At 33.6% G+C, this 17,639-nt stretch overlaps 1 protein-coding gene across 2 annotated transcripts in view; it reads right to left on the reverse strand.

Annotated features, from left to right (window-relative positions):
* Positions 1-3,486: 3,486 nt before the first annotated feature.
* Positions 3,487-17,639, reverse strand: part of LOC149775741 (uncharacterized) — a 138,473-nt gene continuing 124,320 nt past the window's right edge. For both annotated transcript variants that reach the window (XM_089943309.1, XM_089943308.1), the window contains 2 exons: positions 6,809-6,994; positions 3,487-5,335 (listed from right to left, as the gene is read on the reverse strand). In XM_089943309.1, coding sequence (XP_089799435.1) covers positions 5,015-5,335; positions 6,809-6,994 — 507 coding nt within the window. In that variant the 3' untranslated portion in view covers positions 3,487-5,014. The remainder of the gene's footprint in view (positions 5,336-6,808; positions 6,995-17,639) is intronic.

The raw sequence follows: 17,639 nt of genomic DNA on the forward strand, positions 1-17,639 counted from the left end.
AGTCATTCTTCTGCAGCTTGCCATACCAACAGTGACATCTGGTATGACTTTGACAGTTTTACAAAAATTTATAAAAGTATGCATATGGCCACTTCTCGTGGCAATGATATTCTAAATAGCTGACACCCCAACCCTTTTTTATACCAATCTGCATGAATGGACTCTTGCAAGGCCAATATTTTTTGTACATACCTTCATTTCTAATAAGACAATCATGTCTTTGTGCACACCTTCATTTCTATTAAGACAATCATGTATTTGAGAACGCCATCATTTCTATTAGGGCCATCTTGTCTTTGTGCACACCTTGATTTCTATTAAAGCTTCTTTTCACAGATATTACATACTTTTGACAGAGTGATGGCTGAAGTTGCTTGTATTTGCAACTTGTATAATGGGGAGAATGTTGACATACCTCTAAACTAGTTTCAGGTACTGTGGCAGAAATTTTATCACATGTTGTAGTTGTTTTATTCATGCACAATCCTAACACAGAGCTGATTAGGTTGGCTGCTCTAAAGTGCTGGAAAAATCAGTCTGAACTAGTCCAAAGGCTATTAAGTTTAGCAGATATTAAAAAATGCATTTTTCTAGAACAGGCAATACTAGCTTTTGAATGAATTACAAAATATATAAAAAGTAAAAAAAGGTATCGGCTCATTTTTTACAATTTACCTTTGAAATCCAGTAAGTGAAATGACCATGAGGAGCTAGCAGACTTTCAGTCTTTTATAGCCATCTTGTGTTTGTGCAAACCTTCATTTTTAATAAGACCATTGTGTCTTTGCACAAACATTCATTTTTTATTAAGAGTATTGTTTCTTTATTCATGTTTATTTCTATTAAGGCCATCTTGTCTTTGTATATACCTTTATTTCTACTGAGACCATCTTCTCTTTCCGCATATATTCCTTTTTATTAAGACCATCTTGTCACAGTGGGGACCTTCAGCTCCATTAAGACATCATGTCTTGTATTGAGAGTAATAATAAAATCCATTAAGACATCATGTCTTGTATTGAGAGTAATAATAAATCCCATTTTTGCATTTTAACTGTCAACTGTTTAGCATCAAATTTGCAGCATTCATATGTACTGGCCTCACTCATAGCAATAAACTGGTTTCAGGGCAGTATAGCATCAAGCACTGCATTAACAGAGCTGCAGAGCTTAATAAATGAATAGAACTCTGACATGCAAAAGAAACTGCACATAAAATCATTACTTTGAACTGTAGCCCATGCTATTGTGAAATATTGTATAGAAATTAAGGTGAAATCAAAGTAATACACAGATTTACACATATCTCTAAAATCTCTTTGGAAAAAGTCTCATTCATGTGATTCTACAGGTGGTAGGTCAAGAATGCCATTTTATAGCTGAAATCTACCACTGTTTAAAATTATGGGATTTCTTTCACCAAATTAATTATAAAAACGCAAGCACAAGTATTTTTATCTGTTCTATCAACAAATTAGAGAAAGCAGTTTACTGGGGACCAGACATGTTCCACAAGTACAGCAATTGGTATGATGATATGTGGCAAATCATCTGTCCAAAAACACCTGATGCATTCGCAACAAGCTGTTATTTGACTACCTCATTGTTAGAATATAGTGAGTTTAAGGTGGTCATGATGTTTAAGGTGGTCGTGATGTCTTCTGAGCTTTTGATGAAAACTGCCAGAACTGAGATAAGATGGAAGGATGGATCAAATAAACTATTTCAGCAGACACATAAGAGTATGTTTTTTTATTATTTGTACATATGTTTAATTGCTACTGTATTGTTCAAGATGTTTTAAGAGAAATATTTAAGGGTAGTTCTTGCATTATCTGTTCAATTAATGCCAAGGGGGCCCCGAGTGACCAAGTGGTCTAAAGCACTCTCCATTATGCATCACTGCCATCTCACCTCTGTCTGCGTAGGTTAGAGTCTCGGATTCAGCCAATGTGGGTATGTGAGAAGGCTTACCAGTAGCTTCTCAAGGGTTGGAGGTTCTTTCTGGGGATTTCCCGGGTTCTTCCTCCACCATTAATACCGGCCGCCACGCATAGCCTATCGTGTGCTGAAAAATGGTGTTAAACCCTACAACAACAACAACATTAATGCCAAAATGTTGAAAAGTGGTCTTTCTCCCAGTGATAAGAAACCACAGACTAAGAGTTTTAGTGTGTGCAGGTGAGTAGCAACGGTCACGAGTTTGCATCGTTTGTTTTAAAGGTATGCATCTTTAGTATTTCAAATTCATAAATAAAGTTCAATCCCTAAATAAAATATATCAGTTAACAGTATTATGCAAGATAATTAATTTTAAATCAGGAATACATCATAAGTCCAAATCAGGAACTTTCTCCGAGGAGAGAACATTACTAGGAGGACTATTCAAGACCAGTCAGCAACTTCCCAAATCCAATGACAGGAAACTGAAGCTGGAAGTTCTTGGCAGGCTAACCATAGCTGTCCTGTCATTACAACATTCTAATGCTGATACAGAGAAGACATTATCCATTCATGGTGAAATACAATCTGATTCAGGAGAAAATCTTGATCAGAGAACTATTGAGGGCCTTTTAAGTGTAAAGCTTAATAATCACAGAAAATGTCTTCAGTGATCCCCAGACAGAAATCTTGTGAAGGAAACTAAAAATGCTAAAGGATGTTATTAAAAAATCTTTGCAGTGACCTATATTTTTTTCAACTCTTCTTTTTTCATTAATTGACAATATGCTGACTCATGTTAATTATTATTATAACATTAGAATTTAAATTCAATTTATGTTCAAAACTTGCTATTTTATTACCCTATAAAGAGAATATATATTATGGCTAAAAAATGCACTTGTTTTCAATCTCCTTGAAGAATTTATGTTGATAAAAAGATCTACTGGTTTAGTAGCCAATTTACAGATCAAAATTTGAAAATCTACTGGTCTGAGATCCTGGTTCTGTCAGATGTATGAGGTCTGTATCCACACAGTGTGATCTTATACCCATGAAATATATGCCTCATAGTATAAAATATATGTACAATATGTGGTATTATTATTTCTCTATAGTATAAAACTTATGCACACTAAGAAATATTAATGTATTTAGTAGAAATATATGCACAGTATATTTTATCAGTGTTTCTCTATATTAGAAATATATATATATATATATATATATATATATATATATATATATATATATATATATATATATATATATATATATATATATATATATATATATATATACACATATAGTATTTGGTATCAGTATTTCTCTATAATATCTGTACAGTATGTGGTATTATCATTTCTCTATCATACAAAATATATATACAGTACAGTAAAACCTGTTATGAGAGACTGCCCCTTTTGCCAACGAAAACGGTCCCTCAAGACATGTGGTCTCTCAACACAGGTTGGTACAAAATGACCAGTTTTGAAGGTCCAGTGTCAGAACAATTTTAAGAAAAATAACCACAATCACTGTACATATATTCTATTCTTTATTAATTGTTCTTGCTAAAATATTGAATGCATTCATCTGAAAACAAAATTATATAGCAATAAATATATACTTCTATCATTAAATATGAAATCACATTTACATTTGAAGATTGCAGGTTCATGTATTAGCATATGTAATCCTTTTCCTTTAAAACGCCCTAAATTTGTTTTGTTTAAACCGCTATTGTGTGAGTTGTCTGCTCTTTTTCACGTCTTTCTGTTACAATAATTATTTTCTCTAGTGTTAAAATTTGTCTCTTTTTAGTTGGAGGTTTGTCCATTGTTTTTAATGTTCTAGGTGTTAACATTATTAGTGTTCAGTTGTTATATTGACTGTAAAGATAGTTTTGACTGAGCTTTGGGAAAAAATATGAAAAATCTATACATGTGCATTGCATATGAAACAATTAATGATCTTAAAAGAAACAATTATCTTATCAAGAAACAGAATCATTTACACAGAGACAAAAGTAAATGGCTTAATTCAAAGAAGACATACAGGGATTAACTCTATAAACAAAGTATGTAACCTGGTCACACCAACTTGAATAGACAACAGCTTTGTGATTGGGATGTAATCACCATAACATTGGGGGAAAAAACAACAAACATCACAGTCTTTAACATCATCAATCGAATCCCACAAATGATTCTCTCTTGCTGATTTAATAGACAATGACCTTAATGACCCCAGGCAGTATGGATTAACTCTATAGACAAACAATATAAGTGACCACTACAACAATTTCGGCACTACAATGGCAAATCGCGGCATGTTCATCAGCCTTGTTTACGGACTGTAGCATCTATCACTGGTAGCCAGAATCCTTTTTTTTATAAAATTTTTTTTGTTAGTTTTTTATCAGAACATATGTTAGTAATCAAGAGTTCATGGTTACAAATGATTACATATCAGTCAGTGGGGTCTTTGTTCCCATGATATGGATGTTCATAGGGATACTGGGTGTCTATGTTCCCATGATCAGGTTGTTCATAGGGATACTGGGTGTCTATGGTCCCGTGATATGTTCATAGGGATACTGGATGTCCATGTTCCCATGATACGGTTGTTCATAGAGATACTGGGTGTCTATGTTCCCATGATATGGATGTTCAGAGGGATACTGGGTGTCTATGTTCCCGTGATACAGTTGTTCATAGGGATACTGGGTGTCTGTGTTCCCATGATACGGTTGTTCATAGGGATACTGGGTGTCTATGTTCCCATGATATGGTTGTTCATAGGGATACTGGGTGTCTATGTTCCCGTGATATGGATGTTCATAGGGATACTGGGTCCTACTCATAACAGGTTTTACTGTATATGGTACCAATACTTCTCTATTAAAGCAAACAACTTAGCACAGCTGATCTGCTTCCTTTTTAATTTGCCGGTAGTTGGGTTGAATTTTAGCAGAACTTTTCTAAACTTATCCTAGATCCATGATGATCATCATTAAAACATGAAAGTAAAACTGAACATGGGATAAATAAATAAATAAATAAATCAGGCATCATTCTGGCATTCCTTGCATCTGCATCTTTGCAGGTCTGGACCTGTATTGCTCTGGATCATTCAGAAGTATGGAAGTGACACTTCCTGGTCGAGAGGATGTTTCATGCACTGATGGTGCACGTCCCTTGTATTCAACACTAGGAATGGGGCTACTGGCAGGTTTATCTTCATTTGGGTAGTCAAGCACCATTTTTGGAGTTCTTTGAGGTGATGAATGATATTGTACTTGAACTTCCTTAAATATACTTTTAGCATCAGCCGCAGTAGTGTCCCTGAAGTACTGCATCATGCTTTTCATTTCCTCAAGACAAAACATACTCTGAAAGAGATAAAGTGCTAAATACTGTGCATCAAAATAAAAGCATTTTGAAACATAATTATCTTTGTTTCTTATTTTACTGTTTATTATTATTTTTCATTTTTGTGTTAACAGAAATTTCCAAATTATTAGTTAGCCATAATAACTCAGTTTGAAGAGGGTCAGACTCATAATCCGAGGGTCAGCTGCCTCGGTGTGACCTCGGGAAAGGCACTTAAATTCCATTTCCTTGGCCCTGTATTAAAAGTGCCATTAAAACCAAGAGAACAAAACAAATCCAAATGAATGTGTTAAAAGTGTCATTAAAACCAAGAAAACAAAACAAATCCAAATGAATGTGTTAAAAGTGTCATTAAAACCAAGAAAACAAAACAAATCCAAATGAATGTTTAGAAATACCATTAAAACCAACAAAATCAAAAATAAATCCGATGACTGGCTTGTAATCAGTCTTATTAAGGTGACTTTGTGGGATATTTCTCTATTTTCATTTCTAACATTCCATTCTAACATGAACAGTATTTTAGAAAAGTTGAGTGATCTAGTTAATCTGCTCAAATTTGCATGTTAAAATGTTCTTATTTATGATAGCAATATTAAATCCAGTGCTAAGCAAATACATTTATAATCATGACATAAATGATGATTAAATGAGATTATAATAAGATAAAAAATAATGCCATTATGTTTTATGTATCAACTCTATTACATGTAAATGCAATGAATACTATAAAGGAGCATTCTTGTAAACTTCTACTTGATACAATTTCTAACAAGTCATGGCCTATCCTTACTAGACAAACCTCCAGATCGGGAGGGGGCTTTTCATCTTAGAAAAGTGTATTCTGTGGTCCTAAGGGTGTGTGTGTGTGTGTGTGTGTGTGTGTCAGAATACATGATCCTACAATGTGGCATTGTTCAACTGATAATAAGTTATCTCTTAAATAAGCCTGTTAAAAAGGACTGCATATTCAAATTAATAAAATAAAATAATGTTTTTTCCTTTACACATTTAATACCACCCCCATAAATGCTGGTAGACTAAGTATTGTCATATATCATTAAGACACCTTCATGCATACACATAGTAACATATGACTTAACAAATCTAGTGACCTTGACCTATGAGCTTTTAACCACTATTAAACAACTTTACTTTGTCTGATGTAATTTCATCCCATTGGAAAATTTATTATACAAATATTTGATCCCAAAATATTTAACCATGGATCAATCACCTAAACTTAAGTGTTCACTGTGGCCTTGACCTTAGAGCTCCTTGGCTTGCAATATCAAGAGATATTTCTTAAAACTAATTCATTTGTGGGCAAGTTTGCTGATGATGCCCTGCTAAAAATGGGAGAAATCACACTTTAAAAAAGCCTGAACCAAAAGTTATGCCTGACAGATGTGCAGATAGATGGATGGACATTGTGACATTTGTTTTGCCTGTGAGACAAAAATGATCAATACCTCATCCTCAATAGCTAGGAATATCTCTCCAGTGTGCTCATCAACTTCCACAGCTGTTTTGAATTTGTCCTCAATGTAGTCTGGAAATGATCTGGGTCCCATTGTGATTCGTGCCACAACCACGAACATCAGCTTCTGATAAAAAGCTGTCACCATCTCACTAAAGATCTTTGGGTCCACTGGATTCTGTAGTGTTAATTAGAAAAAGAATTCCAAGCATATGAAATATCATTTGTAGCAGGAAGCATAGATGCTACCAAGAATAAATTTCATGACTTTTTATGATGCATGTTTGTGTGAGTTTGTGTTTTGGATTTTTAACACAACTTTAAAATTTGTTTAGTCATATCGCTATGATGTCTGCAGTGTGGCAGTTTATAGTGATGTCTAGCACTGGGGCATCATGCCACAGACATATAGCATTGTGTCCCATCCAGTCACATTATCCTGACACCAAGACAACCAGTCCTAACACTAACCTCTTAATGCTGAGTGTCAAGCAAGAGCAGCTGGTAGTATGATTTTTATAAGCCTTTGGTATGACTTGGCTTGGGTTCAAACCCACGACCTCCTGCATCAAAGGCAGATGCTCTAACCACTTAGGCCACAGGAGCAGTTGCAACATAGCCGAGCTCATGCAGATCTTATTTTTGTGTAGTTGTGCAATGCATATTATCGGCAGCATTTAAACGTGCTGATGTCCAATTATCTCAAGTAATTCGTGTCACAAGATGAAACTGTTGAGGGTATTATCTGCATCTGTACAAGTCATGAACCACGAGTTACGATATAAAATGTTTCTACTTCACAAATGAAATATTTCTTTATGCATGTATTAACTAAAAACATCAATTTTCTTTTTATTATATATTTTTGAATGAAAAAAATGTTTTATTATGAATATTTTTAGGTCATTTCTTCATTACTTATAAAAATTTGCTTATCATCTGTTCATCCTGTTGAAGAGAAGAGAAGAAGGGAGAGAGAAAGGGAAATATTTATTATATATTTAATGAAAAATTGAAACATAAAGGTGGGAATTTTTTTATATTGCTACAGTGGAATTATCACTTGTAACAGCACAGTAGTGATACTTCTTTTATTTTCACTGTGGCAATACCATTTTGTATCGAAACTTGGGCAATATCACTTTGGAATTACTTTTGTCATATATATTTAATTTGATTTGTGTGTTGGCTTTTTTCCATGATTATATATATATATATATATATATATATATATATATATATATATATATATATATATATATATATATATATATATATATATATATATATATATATAGATACATACATACATACATACATACATACATATATATATATATATATTTAAGATCTGTATTGTGTGATTGACCTTTATCCAAAACTGTGGGTAGGAGCTGGGCCTACATGTCTAATATCATGTGGGATAAACATGTTTATTAAGTCTGAATTCTAGATACAGCCTTGATTCTAACCATACAATTTTCTAGAAACAAATCTGGTTCACATTTAGACGGAAATTTCCGTTAAGATGACACAGCAGTGTTGACCTATATAAGATTGTTTATAACTTGGAAATGATCTTTTAACCACCATCCTGGTTCTAAAATTGTGTCTTAGGTTGTAAGTTAAGGTTGATTGGTTTGGAATTACTCATTCCTATCTTAACATTTAAAGTGTTGTTGTGTTCAGATTTTATTTCAGAGTATTTATTTATTTAAATTATATAATATAATCACAAGGTGCTCTTAGAGTTTCTGACTATATCACTAGTTTGGATTATCAAAATTTCATTCAAGGACAATTTTGATTATATCAATATGATTTATCAATGGCATGTTCAACATTGGAATTCATTTGGAACATCAGTGGAATTAATTAGGAATTCACTACACTACTGGACTTGTGATTGAACTTTTAGGACCATTTCAGGCTTATTTCACAATATTCACTGTATCAATTCATGTAAGGATAAATAAAAATAACTATCTCTTTATTTTCATATGAAAACAGTCATTTATTTGTTGACAAAATACACAATCTAATGCAATATTTAAAGGCCTAACTTGTAAAAGTCACTTTTCCAAATAACATTACAATTTTGGAAATTCTTTTTGTTGATATAGTAATGCAGCTATAAATCAAACTGGCAAAGAAAGGGGATAAAAACTGATGGCCTTTGCCTTCAAAAATATATACGGACAAGACAACTGGTATTTTTGGAGGACATATAAGAAAATATTTCTCCATGTTAAGTGGTCACATTTTGTATTGTGATGAATGGTAAATGTTTCCATTTCACTCATGAAACATTTCCTTATATCTACTAAAACAATGTAGATACAGTATCCTTTATAAATAGGTATGACAATCAGACATTATTGCAGTCTACTGCAGTCCCTCTGAAACAAATGAATAATTTTTTCTTTTGTTTCCTTGAGTTCTGCATACCAGTAAAAGAAAATTACTTGAATAAAAAGCAGCTGTAAAGAATAAACAGAAAATACAATATTTTCTGCATTCAGCCTCTTGGCTTATTTGAAGGATGACAAAGTGAACAGCTGAGATTTGATTAGTTCTGGAATGGTAACTTGCACTAAATATTCCTGTCATGTTATAATTCAAGTGCAACTATTGTAAATACATACACATGCACCATAACCAGTCCAATTTTTGTTTACATGATGTGTCAAAATTTGTGCTTCACATGAGGATGATAATCATGGTGCATTTGAACTTATAATTAATGCACTGGATTTCATTATAAATAATTAAAAATGAAGGAAATATAAATGAAATTTAATCAGTTTACTAAAACCTATTAGTCAAGGGATAAAGGGAACCCAAAAGTTACAAAATTATGCCTATATAGAACTTACCGAAGAATTTATGTAAGAATTTATGTAAGTGTTCTTCTCCTTGAAATGTATCACATGAATGAAATTGTCTCTTTTAAAAATCTTGGGAAACAAAAGTTAAATATTTGTAGAAACAAATTCTGGAGTAAAACATTTTCCTTTGCCAATACTCCACCAATTAGGAGTACATCCTCTATCATGCAGATCCAGCCCTTTCGAGATAAAATATAAATTATGCAGATCAAGCCCTTCCAAGCTAAAAAAAGACATCATGCAAATCCAGCTCTTCCAAGATAAAATAATGATGTTGTGCAGATCCAGCCCTTTCAAGCTAAAAAGATACATCACACAGATCCAGCCCTACCAAGCTAGAAAAGATACATCATACAGATCCAGCCCTACCAAGCTAAAAAGATACATTACACAGATTGTGCCCTTCCAAGCTAAAAAGATACATCACACAGTTAGAGTCCTATCAAACTAGAAAAGGCACCATGGAGATTATGCCCTTCCAAGCTAAAAAGATACATTACACAGATCCAGCCCTTCCAATCTAAAAAGATACATCACACAGATCCAGCCCTACCAAGCCAGAAAAGATGCATCACACAGATCCAGCCCTTCCAAGCTAAAAAGAAACATTACACAGATCGTGCCCTTCCAAGCTAAAAAGATACATCACACAGTTAGAGTCCTATCAAGCTAGAAAAGGCACCATGGAGATCGTGCCCTTCCAATCTAAAAAGATACACCAAACAGATCCAGCCCTACCAAGCTAGAAAAGATACATCACACAGATCCAGCCCTTCGTGGCTAAAAAGATATATGACACAGATCCAGCCCTACCAAGCTAAAAAGATACATCACACAGATCCAGCCCTTCCAAGATAAAAAGATACATCACACAGATCCAGCCCTACCAAGCTAGAACAGGCATCATGGAGATCGTGCCCTTCCAAGCTAAAAAGATACATCACACAGATCCAGCCCTTCCAAGCTAAAAAGATACATCACACAGATCCAGCCCTACCAAGCTAAAAAGATACATCACATAGATCCAGCCCTTCCAAGATAAAAAGATACATCACACAGATCCAGCCCTACCAAGCTAGAAAAGGCATCATGATTGTGCCCTTCCAAGCTAAAAAGATACATCACACAGATCCAGCCCAAGCTAAAAAGATACATCACACAGATCCAGCCCTTCCAAGCTAAAAAGATGTATCACAGATCCAGCCCTACCAAGTTAAAAAGATACATCACACAGATCCAGCCCTTCCAAGCTAGAAAAGATACATCACACAGATCCAGCCCTACCAAGCTAGAAAAGATACATCACACAGATCCAGTCCTTCCAAGCTAAACAGATACATCACACAGATCCAGCCCTACCAAGCTAAAAAGATACATCACACAGATCCAGCCCTTCCGAGATAAAAAGATACATCACACAGATCCAGTCCAACCAAGCTAGAAAAGGCATCATGATTGTGCCCTTCCAAGCTAAAAAGATACACCACACAGATCCAGCCCTTCCAAGCTAAAAGATACATCACACAGATCCAGCCCTTCCAAGCTAAAAAGATACATCACACAGATCCAGCCCTTCCAAGCTAAAAAGATACATCACACAAATCCAGCCCTACCAAGCTAGAAAAGATACATCACACAGATCCAGCCCTACCAATCTAAAAAGATACATCACACAGATCCAGGCCTACCAAGCTAAAAAGATACATCACACAGATCCAGCCTTTTCAAGCTAAAAAGATGTATCACACAGATCCAGCCCTACCAAGCTAAAAAGATGTATCACTCAGATCCAGCCCCACCAAGCTAAAAAGATATATCACACAGATCTAGCCCTACCAAGCTAGAAAAGGCATCATCAAGATGATGCCCTTCCAAGCTAAAAAAAAAGACATCAACCACAACTATGGACTTATTTTAGCAGCAAAAATCTAAAAGAAACCCACTTCCTTGCCAATACCAAAGTCAGACAAGACATAAAGCTAAGCAATTCCATACATGGAAGTGGGGACCTGAAAGGGTTTACCCATATTATTTTAAGATGGGGGGGGATATGGGCTAACTTGTGTAAATGTAATAATAAATTTAAAGAAGTCCGGACCTTTTTATTTTGACTATGAAATTCTGATAATATGCTTAATACAAGAAATATGACTAAAACATGAATGTATGTGTTTGATTACATGTAACATACTGCCTAGTTGTGTTAGAAGCATAATTTTTCATTGGCTATTTCACTTGCGCATGAGTAGAAGGGTAAAAGTTGGATTTTTTTTTGCTAAACGGAACCATTATTTTTGTATGGAGACCACTCTTTATGCCAAATGCCCATCTTATCCTACTTTTTGCAAAGGCTCATCTGTCTGTTTGCAGTTCATACTGGTTTGCCTTAGATCTGAGACCAAAAAGTCTAAAATCCAGACACAAAATCGGATTCTGACCACGGGCGAATTTTGGGTTAAAAAAAGTCGGGTCCAAAGAATGATGTTTTTTTATCTGTATTTTTTAGTGCAACTAGATATTCCAGATTATTTGGTATCATTGTAGAACAAAATCTGTCTATCTTTTTATAATCCCACCCACTTTAGTGTATCATGCATGACCAGGATGCTACAGAGCTTGGCAGTAGGCTACTACCTCCTGCCCCGATAAGTTGTCACTAGGGGTTAATGTGTTAAAACACATTACTTGCCTATAATACATCTGGAGATAGGTGAGAAGTGGAGGGAGTTACACCCCCATACTCCAAAGTCAGCCCAATCTTAAATCTCCTAAGCATGTGTGGCAACTTCGTCTATACAGTGAAACCCAATTATAGCACAATGATTGAGGTCCACATAATGAAATCATGTCATGTCATCTATACAGTGAAACCATACCACAGCACAATGATTGAGGTCCACATAATGAAATCATGTCATGTCATCTATACAGTGAAACCCTACTATATAAAGCACAATGATTGAGGTCCACATAATGAAATCATGTCATGTCATCTATACAGTGAAACCCTACCACAGCACAATGATTGAGGTCCACATAATGAAATCATGTTATGTCATCTATACAGTGAAACCCTACCAAAGCACAATGATTGAGGTCCACATAATGAAATCATGCCATGTCATCTATACAGTGAAACCCTACCACAGCACAATGATTGAGGTCCACATAATGAAATCATGTTATGTATGATAATGTACTGTCCGCAAAAAAGTCAGTTTATTGAAGAAAGATACTGGATGTTCATCTTCTTAGCTATAAAAAAACTGCAAGTGGGTGGGGTATGTGTGCAAAACTATGGATTTATTTGGCACAGTTAGTATCAACTTGTTACAAATTAAATAAGAATTACTTAAAACAATTAGTACATATGTAATATGGAGGCGGGGGCAGAAACCATTAACTGGTACATCAATATAAAATATACAGGAATTTTTTTTAAATACTTAGAGTTCATGTATTCACCAGTCACAAGCTAATCTGGTTGTATCCACAATAGTAATTCCATAAAAATATCCTGAGAAAAACGTAATTTCTACAAATTTTCTGCTAGATCCATTTCAGTCCAAATACTTAATTTCTTGCTGATGCACTCACTCTAACTTAGGATATACTGCATTTCCAAAACATTCATATAAGCTGGATGTGTCCAAAAGGTCTGATTTTTGTCTGACATTAAAATGCATCATTCAGACATTGGGAGTTTCGCTAGAAACCTATATTCAGACTTGAAACTACATGCACTAAAAATTCATACAGTAGGTAAAAAGTATGCACTTCCTGATGTACTTAAGATTAACATGTGAAGAGTTGTGTATAATTGACTGGATCTGTTATGGCAGTAAACAAATCGATTTCATGGCTAAAGAGTGACCTCCATAAAAACAGTCCTTCTTAATAGGAAAAAATTTATATAATAAATGTAATAATAATTGAATGTGTTTTTTAAAACATTGTCAATTTATTATTGCAGATGAAAGAGTGGCAGTTGTATGTTTGATTTATGACAGCAGATCCCTCCACCCCTACAACTGAAATGGGATTTACTAGAGATATGCTCAGAATCCAAAATATGCATACTTTTATAATATTCAAGAATACATTTCTAATAAGATATGTATATGTTTGCAAAATGATAAAAAAGCAATATAAACTTTAAGTTACTTTGACATAAATTATTTACATTTTCCTATTTTTAGCACAATTAAATTAATGACATCAATCAGTTGTACTTGATATGACAGGTCTGATAACTGGTGAGTAATAATTTATACACAGAATGAAATTGTCTAGTATGAAAGTACCAGATATATTTGCCAACATTATATTATATTCGTACTTATTCTAATAGATAACCCAGGGCTGATGCTATTTCCAAACGGAGGATGTTGAATACCACACATCACTGTTTGACTGAAAATGTTAATAAATTAAGTTGTTTTGATTTTCTAACAGTCATTGGATTACTCATATACTGTTTTAATTATCTGGACATACCATAATGGATATACATGTATACTGATCTATAACCCTCAATAGGAATTTCCTTTTTGGGGAAAAAAGGAGGGAGATATTTATTAGAAGGGGGCTTCTAATTGAATAACTATGGTATTTGCTTTAATCTTCAAAGATACATGGTCATATATATTTAATTTGTATTGTATCTTTACCTTTGTCTGTAATTGAAGGTGGAGGCTTACCTGACTAATCTCATGTTTATCTTGTTTATAAATAGCCTGTTAACTTTAATTTGAGTTGATTATGTCCTTGATTATGTCCTTAGAAGGTTCCAGAAGTGACGAACTCATTTTGAATTTACAAGAGAAAATGAGCAGTTATTTGATAGGTTGTGGTTCCAACAAGATTATTTATTCCTATCTTAAAATAAATCCATGGTGGAATCATTTTTAAATGCAAGCTGTTATAATTGAGAGGAATTATTTATTTAAATCATGCATTGGAATTACAAAGTGCTAATTGATGTTTTACTAAAACATTATTTTTGGATTATTGTGAATTCATTCATAAACATTCTGGATTATATCATTGTGGTATATTAAGACTGTTAGTATATTAGCACATTAAAGACTATTGGTACATAAGCACATCCAAGATTGGAATTCATTCAGAACAACACTTAAATTCATTCGGAACACACTACACTTTTGGATTTGTGATAAAACTTTTAGGATTATTTGGGATTTAATTAATTAATTAAGTTCTGTGTAAATTTTCACATTTTATTCAAGGTAAATAAATTATTTGTTGAATTTTACTAAACTTCTTGGCTTTGCTTTTTGTGTTTCTAAGTTTGAGATCAAAGAGTCATAGTAATTGATTTTGACAAATTAAAAAATTCCAAACATTTAATTTTTGTTTAAAAGTTTTCCAATTTTGTTTTAATGATATTGTTTATTTTTTACACACTCTGCAAAATTTTTAAAGATAAGCAGGTACCATTCCATAAATATATTTGTCAGTCATTATTGCCCTTAATTAGTTTATTCTATTATGAATAGTCATCCAATGTAACCTTGACAACAAATATTCTGAGGAAATATCAGGTAGTGGATATGATTGGGTAAGTGATCAGAAGAAGAAATGATCATTTGTGGGTTTTTTCCTCATATGATTCTGTAAAATATATAATGTAAGAACTTTTTGATGCCTCAGGCATTATACCCTTCAGTATGTCATTTGTATTGAGATGATATTTTATGAAGTGACAAATACCAATAATAACCAGAACCTAAAGTGGGTCTGAGACTGTATTATGAAATGACACATACCAAATATAACCAGAACCTTATCTGGGCCTGATATTATTATGTGAAAAGACACATACCAAATATAACCTGAACCTTATCTGGGCCTGATATTGTTGTATGAGATGACACATACCAAATATAACTAGAACCTTGTCTGGGCCTGATACTGTTATGTGAAAAGACACATACCAAATATAACCAGAACCTTATCTGGGCCTGATATTGTTGTATGAGATGACACATACCAAATATAACTAGAACCTTGTCTGGGCCTGATATTGTTATGTGAAAAGATACATACTAAATATAAACAAAACCTTATCTGGACCTGATACTGTTAAATGAGATGACACATACCAAATATAACCAGAACCTTATCTGGGCCTGATATTTTTATGTGAAAAGACACATACTAAATATAACCAGAACCTTATCTGGGCCTATATTGTTATATGAAAAGACACATACCAAATATAACCAGAATCATAACTGGGCCTGATACTGTTATATGAGATGACACATACCAAAAAGTAATCAGAACCTTAAGTGGGCCTGATATTGTTATGTGAGATGACACATACCAAAAAGTAATCAGAGCCTTAAGTATGCCCGATATTGTTATCTGATAAGACACATACTAAATATAAACAAAACCTTATCTGGACCTGATACTGTTAAATGAGATGACACATACCAAATATAACCAGAACCTTATCTGGGCCTGATATTTTTATGTGAAAAGACACATACTAAATATAACCAGAACCTTATCTGGGCCTATATTGTTATATGAAAAGACACATACCAAATATAACCAGAATCATAACTGGGCCTGATATTGTTATATAAGATGACACATACCAAAAAGTAATCAGAACCTTAAGTGGGCCTGATATTGTTATGTGAGAAGACACATACCAAAAAGTAATCAGAGCCTTAAGTGGGCCTGATATTGTTATGTGAAAAGACACATACTAAATATAAACAAAACCTTATCTGGACCTGATACTGTTAAATGAGATGACACATACCAAATATAACCAGAACCTTATCTGGGCCTGATATTGTTATGTGAAAAGACACATACTAAATACAAACAAAACCTTATCTGGACCTGATACTGTTAAATGAGATGACACATACCAAATATAACCAGAACCTTATCTGGGCCTGATATTGTTATGTGAAAAGACACATACTAAATATAAACAAAACCTTATCTGGACCTGATACTGTTAAATGAGATGACACATACCAAATATAACCAGAACCTTATCTGGGCCTGATATTGTTATATGAGATGACATGGACCTGATACTGTTATTTGAAATGACATGTACCAAATATAACCAGAACCTTAAGTGGACCTGATATTGCTCACTTGCCTGACATCTGCTTATAAATGCATGAATAATATCTGTTTGGGGAAAATGCTTTCTGTCAAATTTTCAAAATCCAATCTGTTTAATGGTTTTCTATTTGTAATATCTGCAACCACTTGTTTAAATTTTAAAAAAGCTTCAAACCATGCCAATTTATGCCAAATTTGCTTAAATTTTGTTGTATAATTTTTGGGAAAAAACAATTTAATATTTTTTTAAAAAATTGAAACAGCTAATGCCATGTGTGATAGAGATCTGCATCATTTGTAAAATTGAAAATCCTTGATGATAGAATGCTTTTTGCATCATTCCATCAAATTCTGACAAGCTCGTTTTGAGAAAAAATAATTAATACTTTGGGGAAATGGCAAGTAATTAATGTTTTTGGGGAAATGGCAAGTAATTAATGCTTTTGAGGAAATGGCAAGTAATTAATTCTTTTGGGGAAATGGCATTCAGAATGGCTAGCAGATTGTGAATTTTTTAATCAGTTTTTGAAAAGTAATTTTAAGGTTTTATTAAGCTATGATGGCCATATTAAATGGCAGTTTATTTTGTACTAACTGGAAGATTCTTCATACCAAAATGTTTCCATTATGTTGGCGAAATTCTGTTGAACAGTTATGGAGACATTAGTTTTAAAGTTTTTATATTTGTGGAAATGACAACAATATAGAATTGCAGATCTTTATGTTCTGTATAAACCTGAAAGGTCCTTGTACTCTTTACCAGATGTTGCTGAAAAAGGTCAAATGGTTTTTGAGAAGTTGAAAACAGCAAAGTTG

Source organism: Sinohyriopsis cumingii, chromosome 19 (genome assembly GCF_028554795.1).
Source record: "Sinohyriopsis cumingii isolate HCF-2022 chromosome 19, ASM2855479v2, whole genome shotgun sequence".
Taxonomy (NCBI): domain Eukaryota; kingdom Metazoa; phylum Mollusca; class Bivalvia; order Unionida; family Unionidae; genus Sinohyriopsis; species Sinohyriopsis cumingii.